The sequence below is a fragment of the Electrophorus electricus genome, chromosome 4 (genome assembly GCF_013358815.1).
Source record: "Electrophorus electricus isolate fEleEle1 chromosome 4, fEleEle1.pri, whole genome shotgun sequence".
NCBI classification, from domain to species: Eukaryota; Metazoa; Chordata; class Actinopteri; order Gymnotiformes; family Gymnotidae; genus Electrophorus; species Electrophorus electricus.
The window spans coordinates 19,957,283-19,977,679 of record NC_049538.1 but is presented as its reverse complement, the minus strand read 5'-3'; the positions used below and the strand labels follow the sequence as shown (position 1 = coordinate 19,977,679).

Below are 20,397 nucleotides of genomic sequence, written 5' to 3'. Positions count from 1 at the left end.
AGAAATGCAGACATATAACAACTAACATCTATTTTCTTAAAATGTTTTCTGTAAAAACAAAACAGAAAAATAAAGCATACTAACTAGTGTAATGTATAATCATTTCAGAATTAGGTAAGTAAAACATACAGTATCATTTAAAATCAATATAACAAGCACTTATATTATTTTTTAAATTTTATATATGTAGGCAAGTGCTTGAGGGAGGATGTTTGATCCAATTCAAACTCTCCTGTTTTTCCAGGAGTCTATACCCTCAATAGGCCTTCAACAAAATTGGATACTCACAGCACTAATATTTGCTGTGTTTTTAACCGTTAAAACAGATCTAGTAGATTATACCCTAGCCTAAGCAAGGTTTCATAACAATACTGTGTTTTTTAAAGGATGTGGCATGTAAGATCCGCCCAGAACTACAGAAGATTTTTACTTTCGATACTCCGCAGATGTTGAAAACAAGGATCGGCCAGTATATGAAGCTGCCCAAGAAGAAGTAGCGGAATAGACCACGTATGTGGTCTATATGATGGTAGTTGGGTGTCAGATTTTTCCCTTTTTTATTTTTTTTTCGAGATTATGCTTTAATAATGTAAACCGTTAAACGCAAAGCGGTGCTATGGATTTAAACGTCAGATGACGCCGAAGTGCTTCTTTTGCTTTGCTACAGTATGTGTACGACAGGTATTGCGCTAAATTTCTCTCTACAGTCTTCTGATTGAATGTATTTGATCGGTAACCAGCAATGTTTTGTAATAGTTTAAAGGAAACTGCAGTATTTTTTTTTTTTGGTAACCTTTAAGTTATAATGTGTTAGATTCTAGATATTGCACCTATAGCTTTAAATTGGTTGAAACGGTTTTGAACAGTTTCAACATAAGCAAAAATACAAATAAAAAAAAATAATTATAATAAAATAACCTATACATAATTTGGTCTGTAGTATTGGCTACCTTTGTAGCTGCTATTGACTACCTTGGTAGCTGCTGTATATCAGACCTATATTAGTCCTTATAAGTCCTTAACTAGCTAAAGTCCTTAAGTCCTTATATAGTCCTTAACTAGCTAAACATTTATTCTAGTTGACTATTTCTTCTCACTTGTCAGTTATTAATAATACATATGAAAACACGAGATATTTACCAGGAATTTTAACGAGCGCTTTACTGTTTAATTAAACTTACATTCGTAGCTGCATTCGAACTTATTTGGTGGTGAGAAAGATCTCGCGTTAGCTGCTTGGAACCAGTACTGACAGCTTGGTTTGATGATTATCAAATCCAGTTGTTCAAAATGCCCCCAAAAGCATGAAGCCCAAAACATTATGTGAAATTCAGCATTTTAATCGCAATATCGTAAATTAGATGTTGCATCCAAAATGAGAGTAACCGTTCACTTTTTTCCCCACTGAAAGACGTGTGAGACTGCACAGAATGCCTTATTCTAACGCCACTTTAAATTAACGTCTTCCACTTCAAAGGTCCTTGATAACTGTTTTTTTTTTCCAAATAAGTTTGATATATTTAATAAGAACTACCAAGTATCTATACCACTACAGACTAGAAGAAACATTCACACACTTGTGTACATATTATATACCATGCAAATAGCTTCGGTAATGTGTAGGCTACTTGTCCTCAACATGACAGATTAAAATGTTATTGTTTTGATGCTTTCTTGTGTTTTGAGAGACTCTACTATAGGTATGATTAAACATTTTTATGAATATTTTAAAACTCTGTCCAAGACCAAGCACATTTTTGTATAGCACAAGTCAATTTTATCTAGTCTAATCTAGAAACACTACTTGGACCAAGTGTAACTTTTTTATTTGTTCAAACCTTTTCTAGGGCATAGTCTTGCATCAGATAAATTTTGCAAGATTATTTTTTCAGTGTCAAGGCTGCTTTCGGCAATATGTAACCCATCTATGACACAGCCTTTTTTCCTTTACAGGGCTTATCAAGTTTCCTCAAACAAGCCCAGTATCTTTCCAAGGGCCCTCTTTGTGCCACTCCTGTCCATTCTTACCTTAATCCTCTACCTTATTAGCAAAATTGATCTCACAAGGGTTGCAAAGGTTTCACAACCCCAAAGATTTGCATAATTGAGCAGCTGTCAATAACATGCTGTATTTTATGTAATTTCCGAGACAATTTCATCTACAGCATTGTGTTTAAGACAACTTTTTTTAAATGCTTGACAGGGCTGAAGCAGTCTTCTAAGAAGCCGCAAAGGTGTGTGTGTGTGTTATGATTGGTATCAGCATTGTGGTCAGTTGCAGTCACAAACATCATAGAAAAGTATTTGTCTTATAGATGCTCCCCAAATGTCAAACATTTTACTAATGTTATATTTATTTATTACATTTGGTTTATGTAAACACAGATGGTACTCTCACTGGACAAACATGCCACTCAGGAATTGAAACTTTCTGTTCATGCACAAATAATGTGCATTTTACATATCTGCAAGGAGGTACAGAAATGCAGACATATAACAACTAACATCTATTTTCTTAAAATGTTTTCTGTAAAAACAAAACAGAAAAATAAAGCATACTAACTAGTGTAATGTATAATCATTTCAGAATTAGGTAAGTAAAACATACAGTATCATTTAAAATCAATATAACAAGCACTTATATTATTTTTTTAATTTTATATATGTAGGCAAGTGCTTGAGGGAGGATGTTTGATCCAATTCAAACTCTCCTGTTTTTCCAGGAGTCTATACCCTCAATAGGCCTTCAACAAAATTGGATACTCACAGCACTAATATTTGCTGTGTTTTTAACCGTTAAAACAGATCTAGTAGATTATACCCTAGCCTAAGCAAGGTTTCATAACAATACTGTGTTTTTTAAAGGATGTGGCATGTAAGATCCGCCCAGAACTACAGAAGATTTTTACTTTCGATACTCCGCAGATGTTGAAAACAAGGATCGGCCAGTATATGAAGCTGCCCAAGAAGAAGTAGCGGAATAGACCACGTATGTGGTCTATATGATGGTAGTTGGGTGTCAGATTTTTCCCTTTTTTATTTTTTTTTCGAGGTTATGCTTTAATAATGTAAACCGTTAAACGCAAAGCGGTGCTATGGATTTAAACGTCAGATGACGCCGAAGTGCTTCTTTTGCTGTGCTACAGTATGTGTACGACAGGTATTGCGCTAAATTTCTCTCTACAGTCTTCTGATTGAATGTATTTGATCGGTAACCAGCAATGTTTTGTAATAGTTTAAAGGAAACTGCAGTATTTTTTTTTTAGAACCTTTAAGTTATAATGTGTTAGATTCTAGATATTGCACCTATAGCTTTAAATTGGTTGAAAAGGTTTTGAACAGTTTCAACATAAGTAAAAATACAAATTAAAAAAAAATTATAATAAAATAACCTATACATAATTTGGTCTGTAGTATTGGCTACCTTTGTAGCTGCTATTGGCTACCTTGGTAGCTGCTGTATATCAGACTTATATTAGTCCTTATAAGTCCTTAACTAGCTAAAGTCCTTAAGTCCTTATATAGTCCTTAACTAGCTAAACATTTATTCTAGTTGACTATTTCTTCTCACTTGTCAGTTATTAATAATACATATGAAAACACGAGGTATTTACCAGGAATTTTAACGAGCGCTTTACTGTTTAATTAAACTTACATTCGTAGCTGCATTCGAACTTATTTGGTGGTGAGAAAGATCTCGCGTTAGCTGCTTGGAACCAGTACTGACAGCTTGATTTGATGATTATCAAATCCAGTTGTTCAAAATGCCCCCAAAAGCATGAAGCCCAAAACATTATGTGAAATTCAGCATTTTAATCGCAATATCGTAAATTAGATGTTGCATCCAAAATGAGAGTAACCGTTCACTTTTTTCCCCACTGAAAGACGTGTGAGACTGCAAAGAATGCCTTATTCTAACGCCACTTTAAATTAACGTCTTCCACTTCAAAGGTCCTTGATAACTGTTTTTTTTTCCCAAATAAGTTTGATATATTTAATAAGAACTACCAAGTATCTATACCACTACAGACTAAAAGAAACATTCACACACTTGTGTACATATTATATACCATGCAAATAGTTTCGGTAATGTGTAGGCTACTTGTCCTCAACATGACAGATTAAAATGTTATTATTTTGATGCTTTCTTGTGTTTTGAGAGACTCTACTATAGGTATGATTAAACATTTTTATGAATATTTTAAAATTCTGTCCAAGACCAAGCACATTTTTGTATAGCACAATTCAACCAAAAATAGTCAATTTTATCTAGTCTAATCTAGAAACACTACTTGGACCAAGTGTAACTTTTTTATTTGTTCAAACCTTTTCTAGGGCATAGTCTTGCATCAGATACATTTTGCAAGATTATTTTTTCAGTGTCAAGGCTGCTTTCGGCAATATGTAACCCATCTATGACACAGCCTTTTTTCCTTTACAGGGCTTATCAAGTTTCCTCAAACAAGCCCAGTATCTTTCCAAGGGCCCTGTAAAGACGTACAATTCCAAGGGCCCTCATTGTGCCACTCCTGTCCATTCTCACCATAATACCTTATTAAATTGATCTCATTATGGCTGCAAGGGTTTCACAACCCCAAAGATTTGCATAATTGAGCAGCTGTCAATAACATGCTGTATTTTATGTAATTTCAGAGACAGTTTCATCTACAACATTGTTTTTAAGACAACTTTTTTTAAATGCTTGACAGGGCTGAAGCAGTCTTCTAAGAAGACGCAAAGGACCTTTCAAAGGACCCATTTTCTGTGTCTCCTGTGTGCAGCTACCATCATTATCATCATTATTTGCGTATGTTTGAAAAATAACAAAACAGCACCAGCTAAGATTATTTACCCTAACATAAGAACTGATAAGAATACCAGAATTCCACAACACAATGATTATCTAAGCACAGGTAAACACTCAACCTTTAAAAATGGCATGAACAATAAGGTAAAAATAATTCAGCATCAGTATAACATAGCTAATAACATTACCACAACAGGGTCCAACGATTCTACCAACACAGATAAACCTTCAAATACTGAGCCACTATTAATGGTATGTGATGTGCCAGTGCAGAGTGGCCCAGTGATTAAAGTTGGTGAACACAAAACATATGTGATTGGCTCGTATGTGGAGCACCGCTTAGAGGTGAGAAAGATAAAAACAGTTGCAATAGTGCTTCGTAGTGAGAAATTGGATTATTACTGCTTGTTCTGCTGCGATGGGAAGAACATTTCTATACCTGCTGTATATGACATTCACTCTGATCACTTTAATTTTGAGTACGGCACAGCTGACATTGTCTGTGAAATGCCTACAACATGCAAAACACAATTGCATGTGGCTATTACTGCCAAATCGCAGGAAAAGTCTGAATCTGTTGATAATATACAATCCTTCCAACCGATTAGGAATCAACAGCCCAGGAAGATTTTTCCATACAACTTTACTGTTTGCATTTCTGTCATGTTTGACTGGAACAACGTGTTAGAGCTTGTTCAGACTATGGAGATGTTCAAAATACTTGATGTGCAGAAGGTGGCTGTTTACAAAACAAACTGCAGTTCTACTACACAGAAGATCCTGGATTACTATGTCAAAAAGGATTTTGTAGAGATCATCCCCTGGGCTGTGCCAGATCACATCAGAGTATCCAGAGGGTGGCAGAAGTGGGCCTCACCAGGGGAGCTGCATTATTTTGGGCAAATCGCTGCACTTAATGACTGTGTATATCGCTACATGTACCAGAGTGAGTATGTAGCTTTACAAGACTTGGATGAACTTATTATTCCTATGAATGGAATAACCTGGACAGAACTCCTGCCTCAACTCCAGAAAATATATAGTAATTATGCAGGTTTTGAGTTTGAGAGTAACGTGTTTCCTCTTTCGATCAAGCAGTGGGAACTGAACTTTCACCCAGATTTATGGAATAAAGTCCCGGGAGTTAACATATTACAACATGTCAAAAGGATGAGAAATGACCCCAGTAAGTTCAATGATTTCAAGATTATTGTGAATCCTCGATTAGTGTTCAAGGTTACAGTGCATGGCCTTCTGGAATCTTTGGGTGGTACTGTCAGGGTGGATCATAACATGACGCGTATGTACCACATGAGAAATGTTTCAAGTAGTGACTTGTCAGAGGGTTTACTCATAGAGGATACACATCTCTGGGACTTTGCAGACAGGTTGATTCCTGCTGTTTCTGAAGTGCTCCAACACGTGCTGAATATTCATTGAAGTGTCTATGCTTGAATGTTAGTATATGCTAGGCTAAGTTTATGAATGGTTCAGAATGGTTAGTGGTGAAATGAAAATAACATATTATTTTGAAAATATAACATCACATTTTCATTTTCTTTTCTTTCACAAATATAGATTGATTACATTAATAATACGGCATTCTTTTTACCATGCATGATTTAGCATGATGGTCCATTACTTGTGCGTCATAAGTAAAGATCACAAGTAGAGATGTCAAGACAATGAAGACTACATTTACCTGACAATTTTATCCAAAGCAACTTACAATTATGAATGAGAACAACTTGAGCAATTGAGGGTTAAGGGCCTTGTTCAGGGGCCCAACAGTTGTAGCTTAGCAGTGGGGGGGGGAGGCTAGCAACCATCCAATTACAAGTCAAGTACTCTAACTACTGAGTTACTAATGCCCTAGAGATACTCTCTCTCTCCCTCAAGACCAAGAATGTCTTAAGTTCTCATTGTGGTGGTGATGTACTTCAGGAAAGCCTCTCTCCCTTTGGAGCTCCTATTCTTATCTGACCAGGTGGAAGGTTAACCAGTACATGGTTAACCACCAAGGAAAAGAACAGATTTAAAGAACCGAAGGAGACCTGGTGTTTTCCCAGTAAGTACATGTTAAACTGCATCATATTAGAAAAACTGAAAGCTCAGAAAATTCCATAGTCAGAGCCTATGAACAGATATAGATAGCAGTAATTTCTCCATGGACATGCCCCAACATCAACTTGGTGTTTTCTTTAATTTATCTTACTGAACTTCACACGTTAACTGATAATCAAGCCAGAGTAGCAAAGCAGGGAATCCACTAGACTGCTTAACTGTGGATCGCCATGCTACTGACTCCACTCCACTTGCACCAAGAATGGTATTCTGTAATGGAACAGACAGTGGCAATGCCAAAATCATGTTATCTATGACAATCCAAGTCACTAGGCACTCACCATGAAGATGAAGATGGAAGCACAGCACCACAGCAGTGTGAGATAATATCCTGTCTTTCCAAACAGAAGCCCTGCCAGCACTCCTACTATCAACCTGAGGAAAAAGGAGGTAGGAATGACCCCATTAATAGAATAGATGTCCATTAAACACTTCAAGGACAGGTGCAAGAATAATCCCAAACCATGTGTCCTCAATTTCAGATTAATAATATGACAGTGCCAAACTCTGATCTAGAACTTGAACTTCCATTATGAAATTCTGAATGCAGAGCCCAATAATGATAGTTGCACATCCACAGGATTATAAACAATGATTATAATACTTGTTATAAAGGTTAATGTCCCTACTCTTTATAAAGCATAATGTGCCTTCCATCTTAGACTGCCCTGCTGAGGAGAAGAATTTCTGCTTGTACATTAACAATCTCTTATTATTTATTTAAATCAGTTGAAATGAGCATGATTTTAAGTGTATTTCCTTTACTATGTGCTCTTAAATTTTATTCTTATTTTTTAATATTATTCGTTATGCCTCTTTTTGATTGTTCTGCAATACTTCCTTTCCATAACTGCTATAATGCAGTATATCGAGTGCCTCTCCAAAATATGGTTCCAAATGTTTGTAGTGATTGCACTTTCTAAAAGTGATGTTTTGAGAAAGCAGAACATTCTTTCTTTAGTGATATGATAGAATATGTTATATTTTTCCCAGGGCCAAAGTAAACACTGCATTGGACACAGTGTTATCATTATGATTAGTGTCTAAAGTAGCCCTGTGGGTGGTCAGTTGAGGTCAAAAATGTAATGGAAAACTATTTATGGATTCCTCCCAGATGTCTAACATTTTATATGTTTCTTCTGAAACACCATACTATTTTAATGTATTTATTACATATGACTTAAACCAGATGGTGTGTTTTCATGCAGCTCAGGAAGTGAAAACTTCCTCTTCATGCACAAATAACTGTGACGTATCTGCTGGCCCGAGTGCCGAAGGGTGTGGAGTAGGACGCACAGACTCTCTCGATAATGTGAAACATTCATTAACACAACATACGAATAACAGTGCCAATAATGGCACTCACACACAACATTACCCACAGACATCATGTAAACATAGAACTAAACACCGACTACAATAACATGGAACAAAGACTACATACGTGTTTTTACATACAGTAGCAGACTAACAATAACCAACACAATACACACATTAACAGAGGTTTAATTAAACAATGAAACAGGACATTAAACCCTGTACAAGTGTGTGCAATCATGAAGTGCGTGGTTACACATGGGGTGAAACCCCCTGCACGTAGCAGGCCATACCACGTGACTTGTGGGAGGGGGGAACATCCTGTGAAAATAACATGCATTTTACATATCTGCAACGAAGAACAGAAATGCAGACATCTTTATACTAATGTCTCTGTTTTTCCTTAGAATATTTTTTGTAAAAACTAAACAGAAAAATTAAGTATGCTGGATATTGTAATGTATAATAATTTGAGCACTGTGTGAAAAAAAAAGCAACAGAAATTGTGTTTCTGTGGTTGCTGTAGTAAGACAGAAGTGCAGAGAGCTATGCTCAGTAAGTTAATGTATTTCTCAGTATAACAAGCACTGTTATTGTTTGTGTGTGTGTGTGTGTGTGTGTGTGTGTGTGTGTGTGTGTGTGTGTGTGTGTGCGCGCGTGCACGTGTGTGTGTGTGCGTGTGTGTGGTGGAAAGGACAGTTATTTGACTAAATACACCAACATGTTTTATGTTTGGTTTATACTAATGGTACAGGTTGTATCAGACTACTACATGAATAATTTAATTCTATATATGTAATGCTGTATGATAAATTGTAATTATATTAAAGTATATTGATTTATATGCATTTAGGCAATGAACAACAGTTCATTATAACCAAGGCAATGTCATAGTGATTAGAGCTACAGAAAAAATGCTCAATTTGCTGTTTCAGTACACTATACACTCATAGCAATCATGCAAGATTAGACATGTGCCATAGCTAAATTACACATTGTGGCACATGTTTATTTAAAGAAACCTGCCATAAACAATCACTAAAATTAAAGTTTCTGTAAGACCCAGAACCTCTGGCTTGGTATTATCATCCTACATCTGAGGTATCGGTTTTGGCATATTTAGATTCTTAATGGTTCCAGGATGATATTACACAGACAATGAAGATGATAAAGGCAAAATGTAGTGTTTACTATTAGTTTCCCTATGCATTTTACATCAGCTTCATTCTCTTCAGCCTTAGAAATTGTTTGTCTAGGCTACAAGAACTGTTAGAAGTTTGGTCTTTTTATTCCTCTCTCCACCTCTCTTGTAATCATTAAAAAAGATCTGATGGGCTGTACCCTAGCCTAAGCAAAGTTTCATAACTCTGATTCACCGTCTCCGTTGAGAAGACAATACTGTAGTTTATAGAAGAATGTCGAGCTTAAGATCCTCCTAGAGCTACAGAGAATACTCCTCGGGTGTTGAAAACAAGGCTTGGCCAGTATACAAAAAGCTGCCGAAAAGAAATAGAGGAAGTAAGCAGTCTATATACGATTGGTTTATATACGATTGGCTAGGTTAACCTTTTAGCCGCAATGGGATGTATGAGACCTATATTACATTTGTTATAGCTCTTAACTGCTATAAATTTTCTATTTAGCTGATCATTTCTTCGCTCTTGCCAGTAATTAATAGGACATTTCGCTAATGACAACACGATGTATTCACCAGGACTTTTAAGCTGTAACCAAATATGAATGATTTGGCACATGCGCTTTACCGAACTTACATTCGTATATACATAACTTTAGCTTATTTGGTGAGAAAGATCTCGCGTTTCAACCGTTCAAAATATGATCAGAGGCATAAAAACCGCCCAAACATTATGTATCAAGAACTGTCGAAATATAGCGTTTTAACCGTTATACTTTAAATGGCTTTTGCCTCAGAAAATGAAAGTAACCGTTCACTTTTTCTCTAAAGCAAAAGAATGCAGAAGAATGCAGTAGCAAAAGAATGCAGATAATGCCTTTTTCTAACACGATTAAATTTACCTCATCTAGTTACGAGTAAATTAACCTCTTCTACCGCATGTGGCTATTAACGTAACCAAGAAAACCCTGAATAGTAAGAATGACCTAGTTACACCGCAAAGTCCCAAACATCACCTTAGAGAGAGAGAGAGAGAGAGAGAGAGAGAGAGAGAGAGAGAGAGAGAGAGAGAGAGAGAGAGAGACTGACATGATTTCATATCACGAGAAAGCGAAATCAATTACTGTTGTTATAAACAGCGCCACAGAAGTTAATTTCTCAAACAGCGACAAACTGAAATAATAATAATATGAAAATAAAACATAGCATGGTACTGGCATTCATACCACAATGAAGGTTTAGCATGGTTCTGTCTGTAAATTAACAAATATACTAAAAAATCAAAAGTCCTCGACAAATGTTTTTTTTTCCCCAAAAAGTTTGACTTTGCCATTTTAATAAAAAAATGTCAAAGATCTGTCCAGAACAGGATGAAATAAAATACCAGTCATTGTTTTGAAAGACTCCATTATAGGTGAATGATTAAACAATTTAAGAATATTTTTAAAAATCTGCGTAAATCAACACATTTTTGTCATTAACACTCAAGGTCTTTAGGTAACCACAAGGGTTTTTACAGCCCCAAAGTTGTGCATCATAATATTTAGCATTTGAACAGATTTCAGTAGCATCCTGTATTTAAGCAATTTTGCAGACAGTTTCATCTATAGCTTTGTTTTTAAGACAACTTTTAAATACGTCACATGGCTTCAGCAATCTTCTTATAAGAAGACAATGATCTTCTTTGCATCCCCTCTGTGCAGTCATCATCATCTTCTTACATTTCAGCAATGACATGATCAATACATTCAAAACAGTTTTCCATGGGAGCATAACTGATAAGAATACCACAATAGAGTCCAACGATTATCCGAACACAGATAAACCTTCAAATCCTGAGCCACTCTTAAAGGTATGTGATGCGCCAGTGCAGAGCGGCCCAGTGATTAAAGTGGGTGATCACAAAACGTATGTGATTGGCTCGTATGTGGAGCACCGCTTAGAGGTGAGAAAGATAAAAACAGTTGCTATACTGCCTCGCAGTGAGGCATTGGATTATTACTGCTTGTTCTGCTGCGACGGCAAGAAGGTTTCTGTACCTGTTGTATGCAACATTCCCTCTGACCACTTTGATTTTGAGTACAGCACAGCTGACATTGTCCAAGAAGTCCGCAGAACATGCATAACGTAACTGTATGTGGCTGTTACTGCGAAATCACAAAGGTCTGAAGAATCCTTGCAGAATAACCAGTCCTTCCAACTGGTTGGGATTCAAGCACCCCCAAAAATCTTTCCATACAACTTTACAGTTTGCATTTCCGTCATATTTGACTCGAACAATGTGTTAGAGCTTGTGCAGACTATGGAGATGTTCAAAATGCTTGGTGTGCAGAAGGTGGCTGTTGACAAAACAAACTGCAGTTCTACAGCACAGAGGATCCTGGTTTATAATGTCAAAAAGGATTTTGTAGAGACATCTTACAACATGTCAAAAGGATAAGAAATGACTCCAGCAAGTTCAATAACCTCACGGTCACTGTGAATCCTGGATTAGTGTTCAATGTTACACTGCATAGTCTTCTGGATTCTATGGGTGGTACTGTCAGGGTCGACCCTAATGTGGTGTGCATGTACCACGTGAGAAATGCCGCAAGTAATGACTTGTCAGAGACTTTACTCATAGAGGATACATATATCTGGGACTATGCAAACAGGTTGATTCCTGCTGTTTCTGAAGTGCTCCAACAAATGTCGAATATGAAATGATGTGTTAATGCTTGATTGTTAGTATATGCTAGGCCTAGTTGATGGCTTAGTATTAGTTCAGAATGATTAGTGGTGAAATGAAAATAAAATGTAGCTAGATTTAGCCCTATTCCTCTGATTAAACAAATTGGTTGGGTGAGGCTGAGCTGTCTCACCTCCTGCCCATGGACAGGAACCAGGACTCCTGTGGCTCAAAATACCTAGCAACAGCCATCACAAAAAGGCACTACCTCAGGGCTTATCACCCCTGCCTGAACATATTACTTTTTGCTTTCTTTTACCAGGACATACTTGTTGTCATAATTCCACAAATTTAAATGCAGGAACCTTCTACCAGCCTGTTATATTGCTTGAACTCTAAATTCCATCTGACTTTCCAAGACAACCAAAATTTTCCATGCACATCCCTAGGAATAGGGACTTTCACATGGACTTTTGCAAGAGCTTGTACATTATTTTTTTCCCATTATTCATCACAATTATCGTCATTACATGTGAATCACAGAGCTACCACTGCCCACATAATAATGTGGTAATAAGGAAAATAAAGGGGGCAGTGGTGACTTAGTGGATAGGCCCCTTAGTGGATAGACCCCTTAGTGGATAGGCCCCTTAGTGGATAGGCCCTTGAGTGGATACATCCCTTAGTGGATAAGCCCTTGAGTGGATAGACCCCTTAGTGGATAGGCCCCTTAGTGGATAGGCCCTTGAGCTATCAGTCCGACGGTTGGAGATTTAAATACTGGTTCTGCCATGCCGCCACTTCAGCAAGGCTCATAACTCTCTCAGCTCCAGGGTTGCCGTGCACTCAGAGCCCAGCTCACAAAGAAGCTGGGATATCTAAAGCAAAATATTTTATTTCAGTGTATATGTAAATAAAGGCATTCCTAAATAAAGGCATTCCGTCTTAATCATAATTAATCAAATCTGATTCAAACATTCCATGCTACTTAACAAATTGAATAGGCTTTTATAAATAGGTTTGCTGTGTATCATGAGAAACAAGGAACTTTAACTCCTTTGATGATAATTCTATGCTTTTCCTTTTGGGGACAATTTCCAAAGGAAATCAAATCAGCAGACATAATGTAATCCTCTATATCTGAAAAATAACAGTTCTTTAAGCACTTCAAGAATGTGTTGAAAATGTGCTCAGGATGTTATGATGTGATAAGGTTTCACATTGTCATTGGTTTTTCCTGTGCAAATATACTGCTGTGATCCCCTAAAAATGTTAGAATCTGAAAAAAATTACTGTCACTTTATTTATTTACAGATACATACTGTATCCTAAACATCCTGTCACTTAAAACAGGATAATGTATAATTATGTTTTTGTTCTTCCTCCAATGACATTAAAATATGCACTGAAACAGACATACAGATAGAAGAGTAATTCTATGGTTAGATTCTATATTTTGTGTGGAGAATTCCTGCATCCACTGCAATTTAGTCTGATATCAATACATTATTTGCATGAGAAATGTTTGGCTTCAATGACAGTCTGACAATATAGTTCCAGACATCATGAAGTTTCAGCATGTTGCTACTGTGGGTTGGTGAGCCTTTATAAGTTCTGCTATAAATCATTTTTCCCTGGTGTGATGTGCTTTTCTCAGTGAGCAATCAAGTTCATCCAACTGGTGGAAGATCTGGTGACACTGGAGGCCAGACTAATTTCTGTTTCAGAGTGAAGTTCTATCCAGTTATTCTCGGTCTGGAATATCACTGCTTCTTTCCATAGATTTGGGATTTATAAATAGTTTAAAAGGGAAAACTAATATTTTTGTCTATATGTGAAATATAAAGATATAAAAATATAAAGATTGTGAGATTAAAAAAATGCATGCATGACTATGCTAATGCTTAATTCAAACTTTCCCAGATACATGGATGGAATATACTGCATACCAGAGAGAGAGAGAGAGAGAGAGAGAGAGTGAGAGAGAGAGAGAGAATTAAAATAGGTTGCATACATTGCATACGCTGTGCACAAATTGGCTGCTGCTACTCATCAGGTGTGTGTGAAAAAAAACAAAAAACAAAAAAAAACAATATTTGTAAAAAGCAACCTTGTTTGAGAAAGGTGCTATATAAATGCAACTAATAATAATAATAACAATAATAATAAAAATAATAATAATTTGTATTTAGATGATGAAACTACCTGGCAGAAAAATTAGGTTGTTTGCATTATTTATTAGACATTTAGGCCCATCTCTGTATGTTGAGTTCAGCAGTGTGGCACCCCTAATCCATTGGTTTTAAAATGCAAAAGCCAATCCTGTCCAAACTAATAAATTGTACTGGTAATTTCACAAGATAACACCATAGCAGTTTTCAAGCAATTACAATTCATTCTTCTTGATCATGTTTTCAATTAGGGATGACATGACTAATTATTGCTTTCACTGGTTTTAATAGCAAAGACAGGTCTTCTTTCACTTTCAGACTCCATTCTTAAAGCATTTAACAGAACAGGTACAAAACAAACATCTTGTTTAAAATCAGTTGTAGAGAAGAGTTTACATGTATACATATAGTCATGATACAGAGCCAGAAACAAAGTTATGGCAGGAATTTTGCATCAAACTAATTGGACACCATTCAGACTGGCTCAAAGACAGTTTGGGATATTAGACTTTTTTTAATACACATATTACACGTTCACATTGCTTTAAAATATTAAACAACTGCACTGTACATCATACAAAAACACAAATAGCAAATTGCCTTCTTGAGACATACATAAAAAAAAAAACAAGGTTTGCGATACAAAAGACAGCTTGGACAATTACATTTACTGCTGTGAGGCTTGCGATGCTTGTCCATTTTATTCTTTTATTACATTTGTGCAAATAGTTTCATCCCTCTCTCCCTCAAGACCAAGAGTGTCAAGTTCTCATTGTGGTGGTGATTTGCTTCAGGAAGGCCCCTCTCCCTTTGGAGCTCCTGTTCTTATCTGACCAGGTGGAAGGTTAACCAGTACATGAACACAGGCTGTGCAGCAGCGATGGCCATTGTTAGGTACATGCGTAGCTGATTCTTCGCTCCACGGACGATCATACCCTCCGCAGCTGCCTCAGACAGAATCTTTAACCTCAGTGTTCGGATCTACAGTGGGCAGGGGACATGCCAGTTAGGGTTTCGTTATCATGGAAGGTTGCTCAGGGTTCAGTACTCACTACACAGCTCAAATTGCTTCATTTGCTATAACCCAGCATTAAAACAGACTACCCTAATAATCATACTACAAATGCCATGTCCAACAGAAATTAAATTCCAAATTAACTTATTGCAGTAGTAAAAGGGAACCCAATTGGAATGTAAATCAAATTCATATACACTGTCTAAGGAAATGCATCATGATGTACTGCTGTGCTACATGTTCATGATTTTGTACAATGTGATAGGAAGTATGAAAAAACATTAATAAAATCTCAACCCCTCAGAATATGTATTCTGAAGAACAACACAAAATACCTTTGACTGAACATAATCAGAAGCAAATACATTTATAAATGAATATGTATAAAGGATCTACTGGAACAGAGGGCTTAACAATTCTCAGATTGCTACTTACTAAATAACCTCTACTGAACAGTCTGGGGGGAAAAAAAACCCTGACAGAGAATAGAAGGTTGAACCATAAATATTTTTGTTGTTCAGTGTAAATCCACCAAGGAAAAGAACAGATTTAACGAACTGAAAGGGACCTGGTCTTTTCCCAGTAAGTACATGTTAAACAGCATCATATTAGAAAAACTGAAAGCTCAGAAAATTCCATAGCCAGAGCCAGAGCCAAAGGCTGTAATTCCTCCATGAACAGGCCTCAACATCAACTTGGTGTTTTTTTTATTTTATTTATCCTACTGAACTTCGCATGTTAACTGATAAATCAAGCCAAAGTGGCAAAGCAGGGAATCCACTAATCTGCCTAACTGTGGCTCTCCATACTACTGACTCCACTGCCTTAAGAAAATGGCTTGCAGCAGGGTTGGTATCCTGTGATGGAACAAACAGTGGCAATGCCAAAATCCTATTATCTATGACAATCCAAGTCACTAAACACTCACCATGAAGACGAAGATAGAAGCACAGCACCACAGCAGTGCTAGATAATATCCCGTCTTTCCAAACAGAAGCCCTGCCAGCACTCCTACTATCATCCTGAGGGAAAAGGAATTAGGAATGACCTCATTAATGGAATAGGTGTTTATTAAATACTTCAAGGACAGGTGCAAGAATATTCCCCAAGCCACGTGTCCTTACTTTCAGATGAATACTGCAATGAATGTGCCAAACTCTGATGTACAACTTGCATTTCCATTCTGAAATTCTGAATGTAGAGCCCACTAATGATCTGAGGCCCCAAAAATCAAATAAAAAGTTTTGATTTTGTTTTAAAAGGAAAAGCCCTTTTACTTTCTATTAATGGTTGTGTACACAACATTCAAGCTTTCAGGAAGTAGTTGATAATTTTTTAACCATATGTAAACGAGGCTGAATGTGCTACCTTACCCAACATATTTGTATCCCGAGAATGCCACAAGGTCTATTGTGGTCAGGTCTGTGTTCACTGTGACCAGGTAAAGGCTCAGAAGTACAGCGAGCACTTCAATAATGAGCCAAACCAGAGCTGAGCTAGCCTGCATCCCCAAGAACTCTGGAGAAAACCTAGATGCACAGACAAACATACAGACAGAGAAACTGCAGATTCAATTGTATAACCTGCATTTCATTCAATTCAAAAAGCATGTGTGTTGCTCACTAGTTACACGGTTATACACTGCAAAGCTTCCCAGTTTTTCCATGGCTTATTAAACTATGGTACTAACCCACTGAGCCTATGAAGGTTAAACAGAGAACCACTGCATACAAAACTGGTACTGCTGTACTGCCAGGCCTTTACAAATACTACTTACATGAATGCTTTTTAAACACATAAATAAGATTATGCTTAAAAGGTTGGGTGTTGAATAAGAGTTTGAATTAAAAAGAAAGCTGTCTAAAAGAGGACCCAAGAACTAGAACAGTATAATAGTTCCCTAAAATAGAACCAACAGACTTAGAGTGTACAAAATCCTTTCATTTGGCTGTAAGAGCATACAGAGCACCCCTCTTACCGGTTCTGTGTGCCCAAGGCCAATCCTGCCACCAAAATATATGTGATAAATGCCATTGCTGAAAAGAAAATGAAAAGGGTTAAACAGCATAATGGGGCACATATCCTATGCATTACACTTGGTTAAGATAAATAAACTAATCTAAGCAATGCCAGAAAATAAAAAGTCAGTGTATGATGTTCACAGTTCACATCAAAAGGACTTACACAAACTGTTCTATTCTGACCACAAAGAATGTAATCCCAAATTAGCAGTAGCAGTCTCAAACTACAATTCTATTCACAATGAGAAATTACTTTGCATGTCATGATTTACCAGGAATGTACAGGTCTGGAGCATTGACATCAAAGCGTGGTGCTACTGGAGTATCCTGCTGGTAGCATACCTCCCAGTTCTGTGATGACGCATAAAAAAGTACAAATATAATACAAATATCAAACTGCCATTTTGTGAGGATTAAAACCATTTAGATATGTGTGTAACTTTTTTTTAAGGATTAGCATAGATTTAGTGTAAACATTAAAACACAACCAATAATTGATATTCACCACTAAAGCTTGTGTTGTTTCTAAAGCTGATTTTCAAAATCAAAATCAATTTTAAGTATAAACAGAGTATAAAGTATAAACAGAGTTCCCACCAAGTCAAATATCAAATTCCATGACTTTTCATTGACTAAAAAGATGTTGCCTTTGTTAAATGGGCATGTAAAGTAACCATAACAAACACTCACACAACATGGGAAACGCATGAAAACATAATATTTTGATATATGGCAAGTTAAAAGGTGTTACAAACAAAAGTTCCTGATATTCCATGACCTAACGAAATAACCAAATCCCCTGGCTTTCCATGTCTGGAAAAGACGTAGTAGGTGCAAGGATGACCTCAAGTTTGAATACCAGACATGTTACGGTATCTAGTAGAATATTCAGTCTTACCTCATGCATATAGGGGAATACAAGCAGTCCGAGCTTCTTGCCAACATAAAGGGTGTCCACAGCAAAATAATATTTCAGTTTGGAGACTGGGATAAAACGATCAAGCTGTGAATTAAACAAAAGAGATTTAGCACTGAGCAACCATGGGAAAAAAAAAAAAAAAAAAAAAAAAAAAAAAAAAGAATAATACATTATTTTGTGTCACTCTGTAATACATGAAAACTTGAATTGAAAAAGCAGAAAAATAAAGTGTGTTGTATCAGCAGCGCATGTGAACATTTGCAAACAAATATGCATAAAAAGCTTTTTCAAAGGAAGAGGTTATTTGACTAAGAAGCTTATAAAAACACATGTATTTGTGCCACAGTCTTGTGCATCCTAAAACGCACTAGTGTCTGCAGACGAGCCTTTCCTTATACATGATGTCACTTACATTTTTGTCCATCATTTCTTTACCCTGGCTGGCTAGACTACTCCCATAGGCCATGGCAAGGTTGGACATGGGGTCAGAGAGGACGGTCTGTCCTGTATAGGCCACTGGACCTTTGTCCAAGCCACTGTGTCCAGCGCCCTGTGGCCCAGCACTGGTACTGGTGTCATCAAAGAGCTGACCGGGCTCGCTGGAGTCCATGGCAGGGTTCCTCATCCTAACATTTGATTCTAAAATACAAATACCAAGCTAAAAGTCACAGCAAGAGTCATTCACTTTCTGTTAGAGTGTAGTTACTGAAGTCACAGTCTAGCAGAACAGGCTAACCTAACTAACAATCATCTACCTAGCCAGACCCTGTAACAATACTACATGAAAATATCAATCTAAACAACGTGAATAACATCAAGACTCCATAGTAACGTAACAGCTGAGCCATAAATAGATTGCTGCTGCTGCTATGTATTATTACATTCGCATACTACAGCTCTATTCTTAAGATGTTTATCGATAGCTAGCTAGGTAATTACATAGAGAAGTTATCAGAATATTGAGGTTTTTTTATTCTGACACTGGCCTACTCAGTCTATTTAAATTAGTGAGTTTTGGTGAGCAGTGCAGACAATTAACGGTACAAAATTTAAAAGGTTAGCTACCTAGCGTTAACTAGCTAACCTACGTATGCAGTATAAACTAGCTAACTAGCGAAATGGAATGCGTTTTCAAATACTTCAACAAGGTTAGCTTTAACCAACATAGTTAAAAAAGTAACGTCTTCTGCCTTGGTTATTACAACAAAAATACAACCGCAACCATCAGCTCAAAGACGCACACACGCAGCAATGAGCTAAAATAGCTAAGCTAGGTTAGCTAAACAGCTTGGCAGACAGCTATCCTATCCCTAGTAAGCTATTTCTGCACAACAGAAATCTTACCTAACTAGCTTCCTAGCTAGCCATTATTTAACACAGTAGGTTAGTTAATAACGTTAATACTTTAGGAATAATAATTTAAAACTGATGGCAATCTGCATCGTAATCACTGGCTAGGGACTGAAGAATGACTTCTGCTAGCAAGCTAGAAACTTAGCTATTTGGGATCAGTAGTACATATTCGGCATGGCTTTTGACAGGGTTTGGGTAGTTAGATACGCTGGCTGTTCAGTGCTAACTACCCAAACGTTACCTAGAATAGCGAGTTGCGTGCGTGGCTAATAGCTAGCTAGCTAATATATTAGCAGTAACTATAATGGATAATCAATTGGTTAGCAATGTGCTAGCTAGCTAGCTAGCGCTAGCTACATTTGCGAAAATGAAACTGTCCAAGGAACTCACAGTACAAATAACAATATGACGTACGTAACTTACGCTGTCTGAACCCAGTCTGGTTTATGTAATCCATCACTTCGAAATGTATGTGAAGTTCCTTGCTACTATCAATTGTATCAAACTTTAACTAACGCTAATACTGTAACACCAAATGTATGGGATTACTTTGATAAAGCCATTCATCTCCGAGCTACCGGCTTCGTTTACTCAAAGCAAAGGAGTTAGCTTTCGTATGGCTTACGTGAAGTAAACCATAAACGTAACCAAAAAGGGAGGTTCAAGTGAAATTCTAACCAATTAGAAAACGATACTTGAGGCTGAAGTAGCCGTGCAGCAGTGAAAACCCTTGTGCGCTATGGTGTGTCGGAGAAGTGGTTACACGCTTTTTGTTATCCCTTACAAACCACATTTGTGGCTATTATAAAATATACGATTATTGTCTCATATTAAGATCACTATAAATTTTCAAAACAATTAGAAAAT

General features: G+C 36.8%; 2 protein-coding genes across 6 annotated transcripts; one reads left to right on the top strand and one right to left on the bottom strand.

Moving 5' to 3' along the window:
• The first annotated feature begins 213 nt into the window (after nucleotides 1-213).
• Nucleotides 214-6,348, top strand: si:zfos-464b6.2 (beta-1,4-galactosyltransferase galt-1). Of its 3 annotated transcripts, none has more exons than XM_035525674.1 (2): nucleotides 214-681; nucleotides 4,710-6,348. In XM_035525674.1, exons 1-2 carry the CDS (start codon nucleotides 669-671, stop codon nucleotides 6,245-6,247), a joined length of 1,551 nt encoding a protein of 516 aa, XP_035381567.1. In that variant the 5' UTR covers nucleotides 214-668; the 3' UTR covers nucleotides 6,248-6,348. The 3 variants fall into 3 exon arrangements, with proteins under 3 accessions (XP_035381567.1, XP_026863778.2, XP_035381568.1); XM_027007977.2 differs by lacking the exon at nucleotides 214-681 and adding an exon at nucleotides 2,404-3,160; XM_035525675.1 differs by lacking the exon at nucleotides 214-681 and adding an exon at nucleotides 2,404-3,160 and having other exon boundaries at nucleotides 4,442-6,348.
• Nucleotides 6,349-14,491: 8,143 nt separating this feature from the next.
• yif1b (Yip1 interacting factor homolog B (S. cerevisiae)) lies at nucleotides 14,492-20,143 on the bottom strand. 3 transcript variants are annotated; one of them, XM_027029317.2, is made up of 8 exons: nucleotides 19,945-20,143; nucleotides 18,590-18,816; nucleotides 18,157-18,261; nucleotides 17,531-17,609; nucleotides 17,216-17,273; nucleotides 16,611-16,766; nucleotides 16,166-16,259; nucleotides 14,492-15,203 (listed from the first exon to the last, which is right to left on the bottom strand). In XM_027029317.2, the coding sequence occupies exons 1-8, from the start codon at nucleotides 19,985-19,987 to the stop codon at nucleotides 15,048-15,050; spliced, it is 918 nt and encodes a 305-aa protein (XP_026885118.2). In that variant the 5' UTR covers nucleotides 19,988-20,143; the 3' UTR covers nucleotides 14,492-15,047. The 3 variants fall into 3 exon arrangements, with proteins under 3 accessions (XP_026885118.2, XP_026885119.2, XP_026885120.2); XM_027029318.2 differs by having other exon boundaries at nucleotides 19,954-20,143; XM_027029319.2 differs by lacking the exon at nucleotides 19,945-20,143 and adding an exon at nucleotides 19,522-19,910.
• Between the last annotated feature and the right edge of the window lie 254 nt (nucleotides 20,144-20,397).

Coding starts and splice junctions, on each gene's coding strand:
- yif1b (XM_027029317.2), bottom strand. CDS start 19,987: ATGGATTACATAAACCAGACTGGGTTCAGACAGCGTAAGTTAC. Junction 17,274..17,530: donor TCCAGACCTGTACATTCCTG/GTAAATCATGAC, acceptor TTTTCTTTTCAG/CAATGGCATTTATCACATAT. Junction 16,260..16,610: donor TCGGGATACAAATATGTTGG/GTAAGGTAGCAC, acceptor CTTTTCCCTCAG/GATGATAGTAGGAGTGCTGG.